The sequence below is a fragment of the Labrus mixtus genome, chromosome 9 (assembly GCF_963584025.1).
Source record: "Labrus mixtus chromosome 9, fLabMix1.1, whole genome shotgun sequence".
Lineage (NCBI taxonomy): Eukaryota > Metazoa > Chordata > Actinopteri > Labriformes > Labridae > Labrus > Labrus mixtus.
This window is the reverse complement of record NC_083620.1, coordinates 30,486,421-30,503,300: the sequence shown is the minus strand read 5'-3', so window position 1 is coordinate 30,503,300 and position 16,880 is coordinate 30,486,421. Positions and strand designations below refer to the sequence as shown.

The 16,880-nt window shown below is 47.0% G+C and overlaps 1 protein-coding gene across 1 annotated transcript; it reads right to left on the bottom strand.

Annotated features, from left to right (window-relative positions):
* Positions 1 to 6,781: 6,781 nt before the first annotated feature.
* Positions 6,782 to 14,772, bottom strand: rffl (ring finger and FYVE-like domain containing E3 ubiquitin protein ligase). The gene is made up of 8 exons (XM_061047364.1): positions 14,469 to 14,772; positions 11,318 to 11,492; positions 11,040 to 11,237; positions 10,718 to 10,960; positions 9,471 to 9,675; positions 9,155 to 9,178; positions 8,736 to 8,934; positions 6,782 to 6,920 (listed from the first exon to the last, which is right to left on the bottom strand). Exons 2-7 carry the CDS (start codon positions 11,489 to 11,491, stop codon positions 8,744 to 8,746), a joined length of 1,035 nt encoding a protein of 344 aa, XP_060903347.1. The 5' UTR covers position 11,492; positions 14,469 to 14,772; the 3' UTR covers positions 6,782 to 6,920; positions 8,736 to 8,743.
* Between the last annotated feature and the right edge of the window lie 2,108 nt (positions 14,773 to 16,880).

The window sequence follows — 16,880 nt, the reverse complement described above, 5'->3', positions numbered from 1 at the left end:
AGTGTAACAAAGCACCAGACTCTGTCCACCTTCTCACTGTTCACTGTCACAAAGCTCCAGACTCTGTCCACCTTCTCACTGTTCACTGTAACAAAGCACCAGACTCTGTCCACCTTCTCACTGTTCACTGTAACAAAGCACCAGACTCTGTCCACCTTCTCACTGTTCACTGTCACAAAGCTCCAGACTCTGTCCACCTTCTCACTGTTCACTGTAACAAAGCTCCAGACTCTGTCCACCTTCTCACTGTTCACTGTAACAAAGCTCCAGACTCTGTCCACCTTCTCACTGTTCACTGTTCACTGTCACAAAGCACCAGACTCTGTCCACCTTCTCACTGTTCACTGTCACAAAGCACCAGACTCTGTCCACCTTCTCACTGTTCACTGTAACAAAGCACCAGACTCTGTCCACCTTCTCACTGTTCACTGTAACAAAGCACCAGACTCTGTCCACCTTCTCACTGTAACAAAGCTCCAGACTCTGTCCACCTTCTCACTGTAGCAAAGCTCCAGACTCTGTCCACCTTCTCACTGTAACAAAGCTCCAGACTCTGTCCACCTTCTCACTGTTCACTGTAACAAAGCACCAGACTCTGTCCACCTTCTCACTGTTCACTGTAACAAAGCTCCAGACTCTGTCCACCTTCTTACTGTTCACTGTAACACAGCACCAGACTCTGTCCACCTTCTCACTGTTCACTGTCACAAAGCTCCAGACTCTGTCCACCTTCTCACTGTTCACTGTTCAGTGTAACAAAGCACCAGACTCTGTCCACCTTCTCACTGTTCACTGTAACAAAGCACCAGACTCTGTCCACCTTCTCACTGTTCACTGTAACAAAGCTCCAGACTCTGTCCACCTTCTCACTGTTCACTGTCACAAAGCTCCAGACTCTGTCCACCTTCTCACTGTTCACTGTAACAAAGCTCCAGACTCTGTCCACCTTCTCACTGTTCACTGTAACAAAGCTCCAGACTCTGTCCACCTTCTCACTGTTCACTGTCACAAAGCTCCAGACTCTGTCCACCTTCTCACTGTTCACTGTAACAAAGCTCCAGACTCTGTCCACCTTCTCACTGTTCACTGTAACAAAGCACCAGACTCTGTCCACCTTCTCACTGTTCACTGTAACAAAGCTCCAGACTCTGTCCACCTTCTCACTGTTCACTGTCACAAAGCTCCAGACTCTGTCCACCTTCTCACTGTTCACTGTCACAAAGCTCCAGACTCTGTCCACCTTCTCACTGTTCACTGTCACAAAGCTCCAGACTCTGTCCACCTTCTCACTGTTCACTGTAACAAAGCTCCAGACTCTGTCCACCTTCTCACTGTTCACTGTAACAAAGCACCAGACTCTGTCCACCTTCTCACTGTTCACTGTAACAAAGCTCCAGACTCTGTCCACCTTCTCACTGTTCACTGTCACAAAGCTCCAGACTCTGTCCACCTTCTCACTGTTCACTGTCACAAAGCTCCAGACTCTGTCCACCTTCTCACTGTTCACTGTCACAAAGCTCCAGACTCTGTCCACCTTCTCACTGTTCACTGTAACAAAGCTCCAGACTCTGTCCACCTTCTCACTGTTCACTGTAACAAAGCTCCAGACTCTGTCCACCTTCTCACTGTTCACTGTAACAAAGCTCCAGACTCTGTCCACCTTCTCACTGTTCACTGTAACAAAGCACCAGACTCTGTCCACCTTCTCACTGTTCACTGTTCACTGTCACAAAGCTCCAGACTCTGTCCACCTTCTCACTGTTCACTGTTACAAAGCTCCAGACTCTGTCCACCTTCTTCAGTTGTGCAGACGTTGATCAGCTCCTCTGGGTGATGGCAGAGAGGACTCTTCATCTGGGAGAGCTGCTGGTGTAAGGTCATTTCTACCACAGTGGATGAGCAGGGCATCTGACACAGGTCAAAAAAGGAGGAGGTTCCTTCAAACTGTGACCCCAGCCTGACCTCTGTAACAGGTGTGCAGATGAAGGTTGAAATGAGTCATTTTTAGTTTCTGTTGATTGTAAAATGGAAAAGACAACATCACCTTTCTATTTAACATTTAGCTGGTGTGTGACTCAGTGTGATTTTTATTTTAGAAGACTGTATTGTTAACAATAGCTTGTTTTTACAATCCTCTTATGAAACTTAAAAAACAATCACAGGATATAAACTTTTAACAGATGATTTTAACTTACACTTCACCTCTGGAAGATGTCAGACCAGCTGCTTTTATCTCTTCTTTGCCTAAATGAAAATAAAAAAACAATTGATTTACTGGTCACTTAAATATATTAGAAAAGCAGACTTGAATCACATTACAGACTATCAGTTTCTAACAAAATAGAACATATCTTACCACCTGTAGCCCACGGTCTGTGGTGCTAACCTAGCTTAAATATAGCTTAAATATAGAACGATTTTGTTAAAAACAGAGGACCCAGCAGCCCACGTATTTTCAATAATGATCAAAATAGATTTTTTAAAACAGTGTGTTTAAATATTAGACTTTGAATACGGTGGTTTGTTGTACTTACACATTTCTTCGTCGTAGACCGGCGGAGCGCTTTCGGCGTAGCTGGGCTGCGTAAGTCATCAGGGCAGTACGCTAAGTGGGCGGGGCGTGTTACCAGGGCTCCTCCCCCCGGACCCTACTGCGCAGACTCTGGCTCCAAATTACGTCAAAATCGCAAGATGGAAGTAAGGGGCGTATTTTGGCTTCAAGAACGTTGAGAGGGAACAGCTACAGTGCGCGCCCACTGGTTGAAGCCTGAGTGACGCCCCCCGTCTGTTCCTGCAGGGGGCGCTGGAGTCCCATCGATGGCGGTCTCCATGCTGGAAATGCTGTCTCAGTCTAACTTTCAGTCAACCTAACGACAGGCTGAGAGCTGGAGCTGAGGCAGGTTTTAAACCTCCTGACAAACCGTTACACCGCGCCCACCTGTCAATCAGGTCAGCTACACACCTTATTGTGAATAACTCTTATCCTTCATCAAATCAAAACTGATGAGTCATCAAAACATTCACCCCCCCGTACAGTGTGTGTCCATCGAGACATGAGCTAATCACACCTATTTGGTTTTTTGAACCAGGCTGTAAACATGTTAATCTCTGCTGTAAAAACAGGCTTTTTAGAATGGGTGTGTATGTGACTTCCTGTGCTTCTGCAGCCAGCCTCTAGTGGACACTCCAGGAACTGCAGTTTTAACACCAGAGGTTACCACTTGTATACAACAGAGTAACCACTAACCTAGGCGATTCTTAAATAATGTTTTTTGTTTACGGTTTAATAAAGCCATGTTCGGAGAGTGTGTTAAAATAATGAACAGAACGATCGGAAAAATGACAGAAAAAGGTTTTTATTACAAAGTTATTCAGCAGAGTTCACTCAGAAAACTATATTTTCTCAATATAAAAAGATTCAAGTGATGCATGAAAGCATCCCAAAGTGTCTGTGATTAAAATGAGGAGTTTAAACAGAGCTGAACATTCAGTGTTTCTAAAAGAGACCAGAGAAGTGGTTCTCAACCTGTGGGTCTGGACCTCTTTCACAGGTCAGACGTAAAATTCGAAATCTTGATGCACAAATTTGATCTTCTCTGATGGACTTTTAAACGAGATGTAAATGTCTCTCTGAGATATCACGCAATCTGAGACTTTTGAGAGGTGGTAATAATGACTTGAAACACAAGTGAGACGTCTAAAAACTTAACGTCAGGTCTACTGGACTCAAGAAACATGCGTCAGGATGCTAGCACGTTAGCTTTCAGCAGTGTTGGTCTCACTCATAGACGGTATCAGTGGACGTAGCCTTTCTGTTTCAAGAATCAAGGCAGTTTAGAAGTGCCTTAAACCTGCATTCTTACTATTGGCCAGCAGGGGGAGACTCCCCTGGTTTTGATAAAATGGTCCTACTTGTCAGTTGATTTATTCCCTCAGTAAACAAGTCTATGGTCCCGATCTCTAGTTCCAAGTGTTCTTCAAAACAGCCAATTATGGTCCCGTTTAGTCACAGAGAACATAAAGAGGGGGAGGAGTTAGCAGCAACAGGTAGCCACACTGTTTGCTAATATCGTCACTTCTGGCTCCTCCCCATCCCCGCAAACATAATTAATGTGGCGACTTCCCACATTGGCTACGTCCAATTCTTATAAACCGTCCGTGGTAAAAGAGCAGCATCATGTGCTTCTCTCCAGTATGAGTGAGGTCTTTAAAGACCATCACACGGCTGTGGTAACGACATGACGGCCTTACACTGTCGAAGAGAAATCAAAGTTTAAGTTCACATAGAATGGCCGAGCCATCGAGATCCCCATAAATGACTGAAAAGCAACAATTAACAATAAAATGTTTCATCACAATCAAAAACAACACATCAACCTAGATGATCTCCAAAACATAAAACTTAACAAAAACAGAAGAACAAAATCTCTTACGAAAAACAAATTCTTCTTTTTCGACAAAAACAAAAAACAAAACATCTAAGGCAGACGTTAAAACATTTCACCATCAACAGATTAGTGCATTTAAGAGTTTAAACAAGACACAACGGCAACTTCAAACCAAAGAGTTACACCAATGAACAGCTGGTCTGCTGGTTAAGATTCAAACATCATCTTTATCTTTGTGTTTAATGACACGTGGGGTCCCCCAGGGAAGCCTCCTGGAGCCTCTGAAGTTTAAGGTTTGAAATGACAGTCCAAAGTCCAAGTAAAGGTCCAATACAGAAAGCCGTCCCATTGCATGTTCTGCAACCCTAAAAGTGCTTTCAAACTCAATCCTGAGTGTGCAGAACCCATTTCAAGACCTCAAGAAAAATGGAATTAAAGGGAATTTGGGAAGGTATTTTAGTGTGAAGGGCAGTGTCAAAGTTTCTCGGTCCTTGCAGGAATCTTTTATTGCTTCCAAAATTAGTATAAATCTTCATAAACCCTAAAAACCCAAACAAACAGTACAATCTGACCTACAGAATAATCCCCCCATTGTCCTGAAAAATAGTCAATTTCTTACAAAAATAAAGCGGAGGGACACTTCAGCTCAGGGTCCATGTTAGCTCACAGTTTTTAATATTAGCTTAGCTTAGCAACAAGAAGAACCATCTGTGTGGGGAGAGGGGGTTGTTTGGTGAGGCACTGGATGTGATGATCAGCACTTTCTTAATATATCAACACAAAAGTAGCGTGACCATTTTGAAACATTCAACTTTAAGATAAAAGGCCAAAAACGACCTCACCCATGTTTGGTTCCTGCTTGCTGTGTTCACATAATTACAGTAAAAAAATAAAGGATCTTTGGGCTTTGATCTGTGGCGAATCATTCAAAAGAGTCATCACCTCAGACTATCAGTTTTTACATTTTTAGAGTAAACAATAAAACGGAAAAAATAATTGTCATATTTATCACCACTAACAATAACGCTGCAGTCCTTCAACTGTTTACGGACCAAATATTCATTTCCTTGAAAAAAGTTGTTTTCTTGTTTTTTATGAAAATGTATTAAGAGGACTGAATGTGTTCCCTTTTTATATTTATCATTCTAAAGTCAAACTGTATAGAATCGAAGAGTACTTTATGAATTTCTGGATAACTTGTAAACTTGGAGCCGGAGTCGATGAGTCCTGAAGAAAAGAACAGAAAACAGGAAGCTCGTTTTTTTCTTTTCTTTTTACTGAACTGTGAACTGAAGTTGAATCAGCAGCATTCAGAGATCTGACCTGTTAAGAACTATCACCATACTTCTCCTGCAGGACGCTCACCTGCCCGACTGAAGGTAAAGTGTGACTGACAGGTGTAGCACCAATCAGGCGAGCCAGGGGGCGGGGCTCGAGGTTCAGATCTCTGATCAGAAGGCAGCTTTGTGAAGATGCTGGTGCTCTGTAGTTCAGTGAATGCACCACCTCTCCTGCACTCTGATTGGCTGCTGATCAGTTTGGGTTTTATTTCACTGAAATGACTCGTAAACAAAGATCAGGCTAAAATCTGAGAGAGGGGACTTTCATATTGGAGAGGACATAATGCCCTGTAAGCGCCCACTCACAGCTCCTCTGGTTTTACATTTTAAATGTGTTGTTTTTTTTACAGTGTAAACAAAGTGAGGCTGTTTGTGTGTGCTGGGCTTTGAGATCAGTTAAAGGCGACATGATGGCGTTCAGAGAGGACCCGTGATTCTCTCTGGAGTCTCTTCTGGGTCCTCAAACCTGTGGGAGATTCAGGATTCCCTTTCTGAACGTCTTCATGCTGAGCAGGACAGAAGGTAAAGGACAGACGACGAGCTGCTGAAGGCACAGACGATTCCCCGGCAATGAGTTTAAAGTTGTGGACTGAGAGAAGGTGTGTACACCTGCAGACTGAAGGTCAGACAGCAGCTCTGCAGACTGAAGGTCAGACAGCAGCTCTGCAGTCTGAAGGTCAGACAGCAGCTCTGCAGTCTGAAGGTCAGACAGCAGCTCTGAAGGTCAGACAGCAGCTCTGCAGACTGAAGGTCAGACAGCAGCTCTGAAGGTCAGACAGCAGCGCTGAAGGTCAGACAGCAGCTCTGCAGACTGAAGGTCAGACAGCAGCTCTGCAGACTGAAGGTCAGACAGCAGCTCTGCAGACTGAAGGTCAGACAGCAGCTCTGCAGACTGAAGGTCAGACAGCAGCTCTGAAGGTCAGACAGCAGCTCTGCAGTCTGAAGGTCAGACTGCAGCTCTGAAGGTCAGACAGCAGCTCTGCAGACTGAAGGTCAGACAGCAGCTCTGAAGGTCAGACAGCAGCTCTGCAGACTGAAGGTCAGACAGCAGCTCTGAAGGTCAGACAGCAGCTCTGAAGGTCACTAAGGTCACTTCTTATATTCTTCACACTAAACAAAATATAAACATGTTGAGTTGCTGTAGAAGGTCCCTTCACGAGGATTTCCATTTATTGGTGGGAGAGAGTCGGTCCTAAAAAGAGAGAGGAGGAGGAGGAAGAGGAGAGAGAGAGGAGGAAGAGGAGAGAGGAGGAGGAAGAGGAGAGAGAGGAGGAGGAAGAGGAGAGAGAGGAGGAGGAAGAGGAGAGAGAGAGGAGGAGGAAGAGGAGAGAGAGAGGAGGAAGAGGAGAGAGAGGAGGAGGAAGAGGAGAGAGAGAGGAGGAAGAGGAGAGAGAGGAGGAGGAAGAGGAGAGAGAGGAGGAAGAGGAGAGAGGAGGAGGAAGAGGAGAGAGAGGAGGAAGAGGAGAGAGAGAGGAGGAAGAGGAGAGAGGAGAGAGAGAGGAGGAGGAAGAGGAGAGAGGAGGAGGAAGAGGAGAGAGAGAGGAGGAAGAGGAGAGAGGAGGAGGAAGAGGAGAGAGGAGGAGGAAGAGGAGAGAGAGGAGGAGGAAGAGGAGAGAGAGGGGAGGAGGAAGAGGAGAGAGAGAGGAGGAAGAGGAGAGAGAGGAGGAGGAAGAGGAGAGAGAGAGGAGGAAGAGGAGAGAGAGGAGGAGGAAGAGGAGAGAGAGGAGGAAGAGGAGAGAGGAGGAGGAAGAGGAGAGAGAGGAGGAAGAGGAGAGAGAGAGGAGGAAGAGGAGAGAGGAGAGAGAGAGGAGGAGGAAGAGGAGGAGGAAGAGGAGAGAGAGAGGAGGAAGAGGAGAGAGAGAGGAGGAGAGAGGAGGAGGAAGAGGAGAGAGGAGAGAGAGGAGAGAGGAGGAGAGAGAGAGGAGGAAGAGGAGAGAGAGAGGAGGAGAGAGGAGGAGGAAGAGGAGAGAGGAGGAAGAGGAGAGAGAGAGGAGGAAGAGGAGAGAGAGAGGAGGAGAGAGGAGGAGGAAGAGGAGAGAGGAGAGAGAGGAGGAAGAGGAGAGAGGAGGAGGAAGAGGACAGAGAGAGGAGGAAGAGGAGAAAGAGGAGAGAGGAGGAGGAAGAGGACAGAGAGAGGAGGAAGAGGAGAAAGAGGAGGAGGAAGAGGAGAGAGGAGGAGGAAGAGGAGAGAGAGAGGAGGAAGAGGAGAGAGAGAGGAGGAGGAGAGAGGAGGAGAAAGAGGAGAGAGGAGGAGGAAGAGAGAGAGAGGAAGAGGAAGAGGAGAGAGAGGAAGAGAGGAGGAGAGAGAGGAAGAGGAAGAGGAGAGAGAGGAAGAGGAGAGAGAGAGGAAGAGAGGAGGAGAGAGAGAGGAAGAGGAAGAGAGGAGGAGAGAGAGGAAGAGGAGAGAGAGAGGAAGGGAGGAGGAGAGAGAGGAGGAGGAGAGAGAGAGGAAGAGAGGAGGAGAGAGAGGAAGAGGAGAGAGAGAGGAAGAGAGGAGGAGAGAGAGGAAGAGGAAGAGGAGAGAGAGGAAGAGGAGAGAGAGAGGAAGAGAGGAGGAAAGAGAGAGGAAGAGGAAGAGAGGAGGAGAGAGAGAGGAAGAGAGGAGGAGAGAGAGAGGAAGAGAGGAGGAAGAGGAAGAAGAGGAGGAAGAGGGTCAGTGTGATTAAATCTTGAATCATTTCTCTGGAGCTCTTTTTACAGAAGCACTCCTCAAACTTCTAGAAACTTTCAGGAGGCGGTCACCATGTTTAGTTTACGACATATCCAACATGGAGGACGCAGACGACAGTTTCTATCAATGTTACGTGTAACTGAACTAATCAACAAACCATTCATTATTTAAAACATTCACTACTGAATATAAATCACTGATCACCACTCATCGCACGTTTGTCGACGCCCCCTCCTGACTAAACGGAGCGTGACACTGGGACTGAACCGGATCAGGAGCGGGTTTGGGTTGAACTGGGATCAGACCAGTCCTGCAGGTTAACCGGGCGTGGTTTACCTGGAGCGTCAGGAGCGGAAGACGTGGACGGCTCGGACGACGTACTGACGGCAGATCGGACACTCGCTCATCCTCTTGCCGCACTTGGTGCAGGTGATCATGTGACCACACTCCAGCAGGACGCAGTCGATGGGAGAGTCCATGCAGATCTTACAGAGGTTCTCCTCCAGACCCGACGCTGCTGTCCCTTCACCCGACTCTGCAGGGGGGGGACACAGGGAGGTACGGGACCCCGGGAGGGACAAAATTATGATCATGATGAACAGCGGGTTAGGGTTAGAGTTAACAAGTTACCATGGCAACTGATTATTATCATTATACCAGTTCATTAAACATTATTGTCAAATGTTCAGGTTCACTAAGAAACTCACGAGATGTTCTCAGAATTATGTTTTTTTTGTCAGAAAAAGGAAACTCACCTGAAGCGTTCGCCACGTTGGCAGCTGAAAGACAAACAACAACATCGTGAACCAGGATGTAGAATCTGGGACATCGTGTCACGGCCTCATTCAGGACACATGACCATACAGCATGAGATGTTAGGCTCTATCTGGTCCTGTTAGGCTCTATCTGGTCCTGTTAGGCTTTGTCTGGTCCTGTTAGGCTCTGGTCCTGTTAGGCTCTGGTCCTGTTAGGCTCTATCTGGTCCTGTTAGGCTCTGGTCCTGTTAGGCTCTATCTGGTCCTGTTAGGCTCTATCTGGTCTTCTTAGGCTCTGTCTGGTCCTGATACTCACCTAGCAGGTTCTGCTGGTCCTGGTACAGCCTCCTGACTCTCTCCATCAGCTCCCACTTCTCACAGCAGCCTTTGTAGTTGACAAAGTTCCTGGCGAGGATTTCCTTCAGCTGTCGGACGCTGAGAGCCTCGATGTCTTCCAGACAGCTCAGGTCTGACAGAGACGCCCTGCGCCCTGAAACCGGGGGCTCCTCGGGGTCCCAGATCTGAACCAGACAGAAGGTTTGATAAGGTCCACATTAAGGTAAAAATCATGTTTATATCAAACAGCTGTGAGGACTTTGGCGCCCCCCTGTGGACACAGCATGTAGTGACACACACAGAGCTGCTGACACACACACACACACACACACACACAGAGCTGCTGACACACACACACACACACAGAGCTGCTGACACACACACACACACACACACACACACACACACACACACACACACACACACACACACACACACACACACACACACACACACACACACACACACACACACACACACACACACACACACACACACACACACAGAGCTGCTGACACACACACACACACAGAGCTGCTGACACACACACACACACACACACACACACACAGAGCTGCTGACACACACACACACAGAGCTGCTGACACACACACACACACACACACACACACACACACAGAACTGCTGACACACACACACAGAGCTGCTGACACACACACACACACACACACACACACACACAGAGCTGCTGACACACACAGACACACAGAGCTGCTGACACACACACACACACACACACACACAGAGCTGCTGACACACACACACACACAGAGCTGCTGACACACACACACACACACACACACACACACAGAACTGCTGACACACACACACAGAGCTGCTGACACACACACACACACACACACACACACACAGAGCTGCTGACACACACAGACACACACAGAGCTGCTGACACACACACACACACACACAGAGCAGCTGACACACACACACACACACAGAGCTGCTGACACACACACACACACACACACACACACACACACACACACAGACACACACAGAGCTGCTGACACACACACACACACACAGAGCAGCTGACACACACACAGAGCTGCTGACACACACACAGAGCTGCTGACACACACACACACACACACACACACACACACACACACACACACACACATACACATACACAGAGCAGCTGACACACACACACACACACACACACACACACACACAGTTTACCTGGTCTTCGTCTTCAATGTCTGCATCAGCAGGAGCCGTCTCTGTGGGTGGGGCATCAGGTTGTGCAGTAGGGGGGTTAGGATTGGGTGTTGGTGTAGGGGGGTCCGGAGTCGAGGTGGAGATGTCAGGGGTCAGGTTGGTGGGTTCAGGAGTCACAGCGGGAGGGTGGGTGTCGGGGATGTCAGGGGTGGACTCGCTGGAGGGTGAAGACTGCTGACTGAGGACCAGCTCCACCAGCTCCTCCTGAACGACAACAAACACAGAGTCAACATGTGGGGGGGGGGGGGGGGGGGGGGTGTGTGACAGTGACATCATCACTCACCTTCTCTCTGCACAGGTGGGTGGAGACCTCGTGCAGGTGCAGGTAGTCCCTGAGCTCCTTCACTTTTAGCTTCATAAGCCCTGCCCGTTCCAGCAGGTTGCCGTAGAAACGCTGGCAGGTGTGACAGAGGCGGGGCCGGGGCTCCAGCTGGGCGGAGCAGCGGCTGCAGTAGTTCTTCTTACAGTCCACACACACATGCTGACAGACAGACAGACGGGTGAAGAACAACATCCAGGGCTAAAACATGATTGGTCTATGAAGCCTGGGGGCGGAGTTACCTTCTTGGCTGGTGTGTCAAAGCGCCCCCCGCAGGCCTTACAGGTGTGTTCATGAGGAGGAGGAGACGGCTGACTGCTGAAGGCCGAGTTCGTGTAGGACTGATGACCTCGCTCCACCACCTCAGACTCATCAGCCGAGTCCTCACACAACCAGCCGCAGCAGGACGCAAACATCCTACACACACACACACACACACACACACACACACACAGTTTGACATCTGGGCCCCTAGTGTTTAAAATGGGTACTGCAGTCTAAATTCTAAACATCATAGAGAGCTGTCCCCCCCCCCCTCCTCTCTAGAGTCCATGCTCACACAGGTCACCATGTGGTGGACTCTGAAGCTTCAGTGTTTATCCAGCTCTGCATGGGTCTGTAAACCTTTCTGTGTTCTAACCTCTCTCCATTTTTCAAAAGCATCTCCAATATTGATCCTAGTTTGAGCACGTTTCTGCTCGTGGAGCTTATTAGAAACATGCAGAGGCTTTTTAGGTCGGGTACAATCACTTCTATCTGAACCACTTCTCTTGCCCGCTTCCATCGCTGCAACACCTGTTGACCTGATAACTGCTCTCATATCTGACAAACCGAGGGGCGTCCAAAACTCCTCCTCCCCCTCCTCCACCTTTTCAAACAGTCCTCTCCTTCACCTTTTCAAACAGTCCTCTCCTTCACCTTTTCAAACAGTCCCCTCCTCCACCTTTTGAAACAGTTCCCTCCTCCACCTTTTGAAACAGTTCCCTCCTCCACCTTTTCAAACAGTCCCCTCCTCCACCTTTTCAAACAGTCCCCTCTCCACCTTTTCAAACAGTCCTCCTCCACCTTTTCAAACAGTCCCCCTCCTCCACCTTTTCTAACAGTCCCCTCCTCCACCTTTTCAAACAGTCCCCTCCTCCACCTTTTCTAACAGTCCCCTCCTCCACCTTTTCAAACAGCCTCCACTTTTTCAAACAGTCCCCTCCTCCACCTTTTCAAACAGTCCCCTCCTCCACCTTTTCAAACAGTCCCCTCCTCCACCTTTTCAAACAGTCCCCTCCTCCACCTTTTCAAACAGTCCCCTCCTCCACCTTTTCAAACAGCCCTCTCCTCCACCTTTTCAAACAGTTCCCTCCTCCACCTTTTCAAACAGTTCCCTCCTCCACCTTTTCAAACAGTCCCCTCCTCCACCTTTTCAAACAGTCCTCTCCTTCACCTTTTCAAACAGTCCCCTCCTCCACCTTTTCAAACAGTCCTCTCCTTCACCTTTTCAAACAGTCCCCTCCTCCACCTTTTCAAACAGTCCTCTCCTCCACCTTTTCAAACAGTCCCCTCTCCACCTTTTCAAACAGTCCCCTCCTCCACCTTTTCAAACAGTCCCCTCTCCACCTTTTCAAACAGTCCTCCTCCACCTTTTCAAACAGTCCCCCTCCTCCACCTTTTCTAACAGTCCCCTCCTCCACCTTTTCAAACAGTCCCCTCCTCCACCTTTTCTAACAGTCCCCTCCTCCACCTTTTCAAACAGCCTCCACTTTTTCAAACAGTCCCCTCCTCCACCTTTTCAAACAGTCCCCTCCTCCACCTTTTCAAACAGTCCCCTCCTCCACCTTTTCAAACAGTCCCCTCCTCCACCTTTTCAAACAGTCCCCTCCTCCACCTTTTCAAACAGTCTCCTCCTCCACCTTTTCAAACAGTCCCCTCCTCCACCTTTTCAAACAGCCCTCTCCTCCACCTTTTCAAACAGCCCCCTCCTCCACCTTTTCAAACAGTCCCCTCCTCCACCTTTTCAAACAGTCCCCCTGTGGTCTAAATGAAACATCTGTGCTTTGGTCAAAATATAACATGAATCAAGCACCAGAGGAGGTTTGTGACCCTGTATAAACCAGCTCTCTCAGAACGCTCCGTTTTGGTGTGTGTGTCTCTTTAAATGCAATGAGCCCCGCCCCCTGAGTTTTCCCAGTAAACATCACTCCTCTGTAGAGACAATAAAAATGGTCGACCTGCGTTAAAGTTTAGTTCTAGTCTGGGGGTGGAGTCTATGGGTGGAGATACCAGGGGAGGGGAGGGGATTTATTTTCCCAGAATCCCACTGTGACATCACAAATAGAGCACATTAGAAACAGAGCATTTTTCTCTGTGTTGTAAGACTTATGCAGACCACAAACAAAGGACTGGATGGTTTATTTCACATGTTGTGGGTCAGTAGACTCTCAGGTTACACACATATATGTTCAGAAACACTGAGGAAGAGGATTTATCAGAATATGTCTCCTTAATTGTCTTCTGTAATGAAATAAAGTCAAAAAGGACCTGAAGGCAGAGCTGAAACATTCAGGTGTCTCATAATGAGCCAAAGAAAGTCCTCAGGTGTGTTTTAGAACTAACAGCCGTTTGACTGTCTCAATGTTCTGGACCGATCAGGACTTTGTCTCTGGAGGTATTTTATTACATTTCACTGATCAGTCATTTCATTTGAAGATAAGATTACACTGAGTTTATTTCCGCCATGAAAAAAACGTATCTCAATACTTCTCACCTCTCTACGCGGATTACTGCGCACCAAACTACACAGTCAAACTCACCTGTTTGTGCTTATTTATACATCCTCATACCTGAGTTACATAAATCAACAAGTAAAATGTACTAGAACAGTGTTATGGGATATTCTGATGAATTCGGCGTTACATTCAAAGAGGACAGACTTCATTATAATAAATCACCAGGCCTTTAAAACACGTCGTGCGGGTGGAGCAGCGGACACTAACGTAACTCCGCCACCTCCGTGAAGTTTACAGTTCATTTATAAAGGCTTGGTTTAGAGTCACTGTGACGCCGAATTACTATCAGGCTAAAGTGAATACTTAAAAAGACAAAGGTCGTGTGTTAGGAGGGGTTTGGGTTACCGGTGAGCCGTTATCCGTTAAATTCATCAATATGCTAAGGAGGTCTGGCGTGTAGAGTCCGGGACTTGTCGTGGGCTGCTAGCATGCTAAAGGCTAGGCTAACATTAGGCTAGTTAGTGAAGTTTATCGGTTTTAAAGTTAAAACTAACTCAACAAACTCAAACAAACAGAGATGACAACAGCAGCCACAGCCAATCCAGATTAATTTCGCCCTATTTAAAACCAAACTAATAACTAAGAAGCGTTTTATGAACATAATCAGCCGCCTTACCTGTTAACGACAGGGCTCCTACAGCTAGCAGTCGGCTAACTTCAGAGTTGCTGCTAACAACAAGTTTCTCCTTCCGGCCGGTTTAACGTCCAGCTGTTAGTTTACTGACGTCATGACCGAGACACCGGAGAAAAACAACCGGGAGAAGAATCCAAGTGAAGCCTGAGATAACAACAGACTGAACCAGGAAGAGTTCAACTACACACACACACACACACACACACACACACACACACACACACACACACACACACACACACACACACACACACACGAAGATACACACACACACACACACACACACAAACACACACACACACACACACACACACACACACACACACACGAAGATACACACACGCACACACACAGACACACACACGAAGATACACACACACGCACACACACAGACACACACACACGAAGATACACACACACGCACACACACACACACACACACAGACACACACACACACACACGAAGATACACACACGAAGATACACACACACACGCACACACACACACACACACGAAGATACACACACACACACAGACACACACACAGACACACGAAGATACACACACACGCACACACACACACACACACACACACGAAGATACACACACGCACACACAGACACACACACACACACGAAGATACACATACGCGCACACACACACACACGAAGATACACACACACACACACACACACAGACACACACACACACACACGAAGATACACACACACACACACAGACACACACACACGAAGATACACACACACGCACACACACACACATAAACACGAAGATACACACACACGAAGATACACACACGCACACACACACACACACACACACACAGACACACACACACACACACACGAAGATACACACACACACGCACACACACACACACACACACACACACACAGGTTTAATAGTTGTGTGGTTCTCAGTCATCCAGGTCATGGTAAATAAGTTTGATACACGTTGCATTAGTTTATTCAGTCCCTCCTGTGTGTGTGTGTGTGTGTGTGTGTGTGTGTGTGTGTGTGTGTGTGTGTGTGTGTGTGTGTGTGTGTGTGTGTGTGTGTGTGTGTGTGTGTGTTCGTCTGAATCGTTCGTCCATTCAAAGTTGTGTTTTTTGTCCCTGACAGGTTCAGGTTGTGACATCACTACAGAGAGTAAGATCATATATCAGAAACTCAGAGATCTGACCTGACAGGATGACGTTCTGATGCCTCAGGTGGTCATTTTGTCATTATTCTGTCTTACTTGATTGTTGTTGTTGTTTTTGGTCCAACACTTACCTTAAAGGAGCGATATGTGACTCACACACCTAGTGTTTTAAATGGGTACTGCAGCCCAAAGAGAGCTGTATCATCCGCTCTGCAGAGAAGGTGATTGGCTGCAACCTGCCATCTCTCTCCACGACCTGCACGCCTCCAGGACCCTGAGGCGTGACCCCTCTCACCCCGCACACAGACTGTTTGAGACCCTCTCCCCTGGTAAGAGGCTGCGGTCCATCAAGATCAAAACCTCAGGCTGGATGATAAACCCCCGTCTATTAATGCATGGAAGTTAACAGTGGAAGATATGAAAGAAATGGGCTAAGAAACAGAAGATGAATTCATGTGTTACTGGAGTGAATGGATAAAGGAAACTGATAAAGTGGAATAATAACAGGTATGTCAATTAAATTATATTAAATTAAGAGTAGTGAAAGAACAACCCCCCTCCCCCATTCTATTTAGTTTTATTTTAATTTTATTATTATTTTTATTATTAGTATTATTTTTTCTTTATAAATCTTATTTTAATTATCTTTTTTCTCTACGTACCTTTTCTTTGGATTTTTATTTATTTTTCATGTATTTATTCTTGTATGTTTAAAACATTATATATAAAAATGTGCCCGGATGAACAAATTTGTGATGAAATACGACAACTTGTAATGAAGTAAAACAGCCGGCAATGAAGCAATAAAAAAAAAGACCAAAACCTCTCCCCACAAGAAGTTTCTTCCCCTCTGCCTCAGCCGGATGAACAATGTCCCTGCCACCCCCCCCCCCCCCCCCCCCACATAACCCAGACTCTCATCAGAGTATTTATTTCCTTTGTGACTCATTCCTGTGTAAATGTACTTGGCAATAAAAAACAATTCTGATTCTTAAACCAAACGATTTCAAATCTAAAGGAGTTGTGTTTTGATTTTTAAATTGTTTTCTGTGATGAGAATCAACTCAGATATAAAATATGTAGGACTAAGTTCCTTCAGAGAGGGGGCGCTGTTGGCCGAGTGGTTAGAGGGCACGCCCCACGTACAGATGCTGTACTCCTCCAAGCGGGGCGGCCCGGTTCAAATCCGACCTGTGGATCCTTTCCTGCACGTCTCCCCGCTCTCTCTC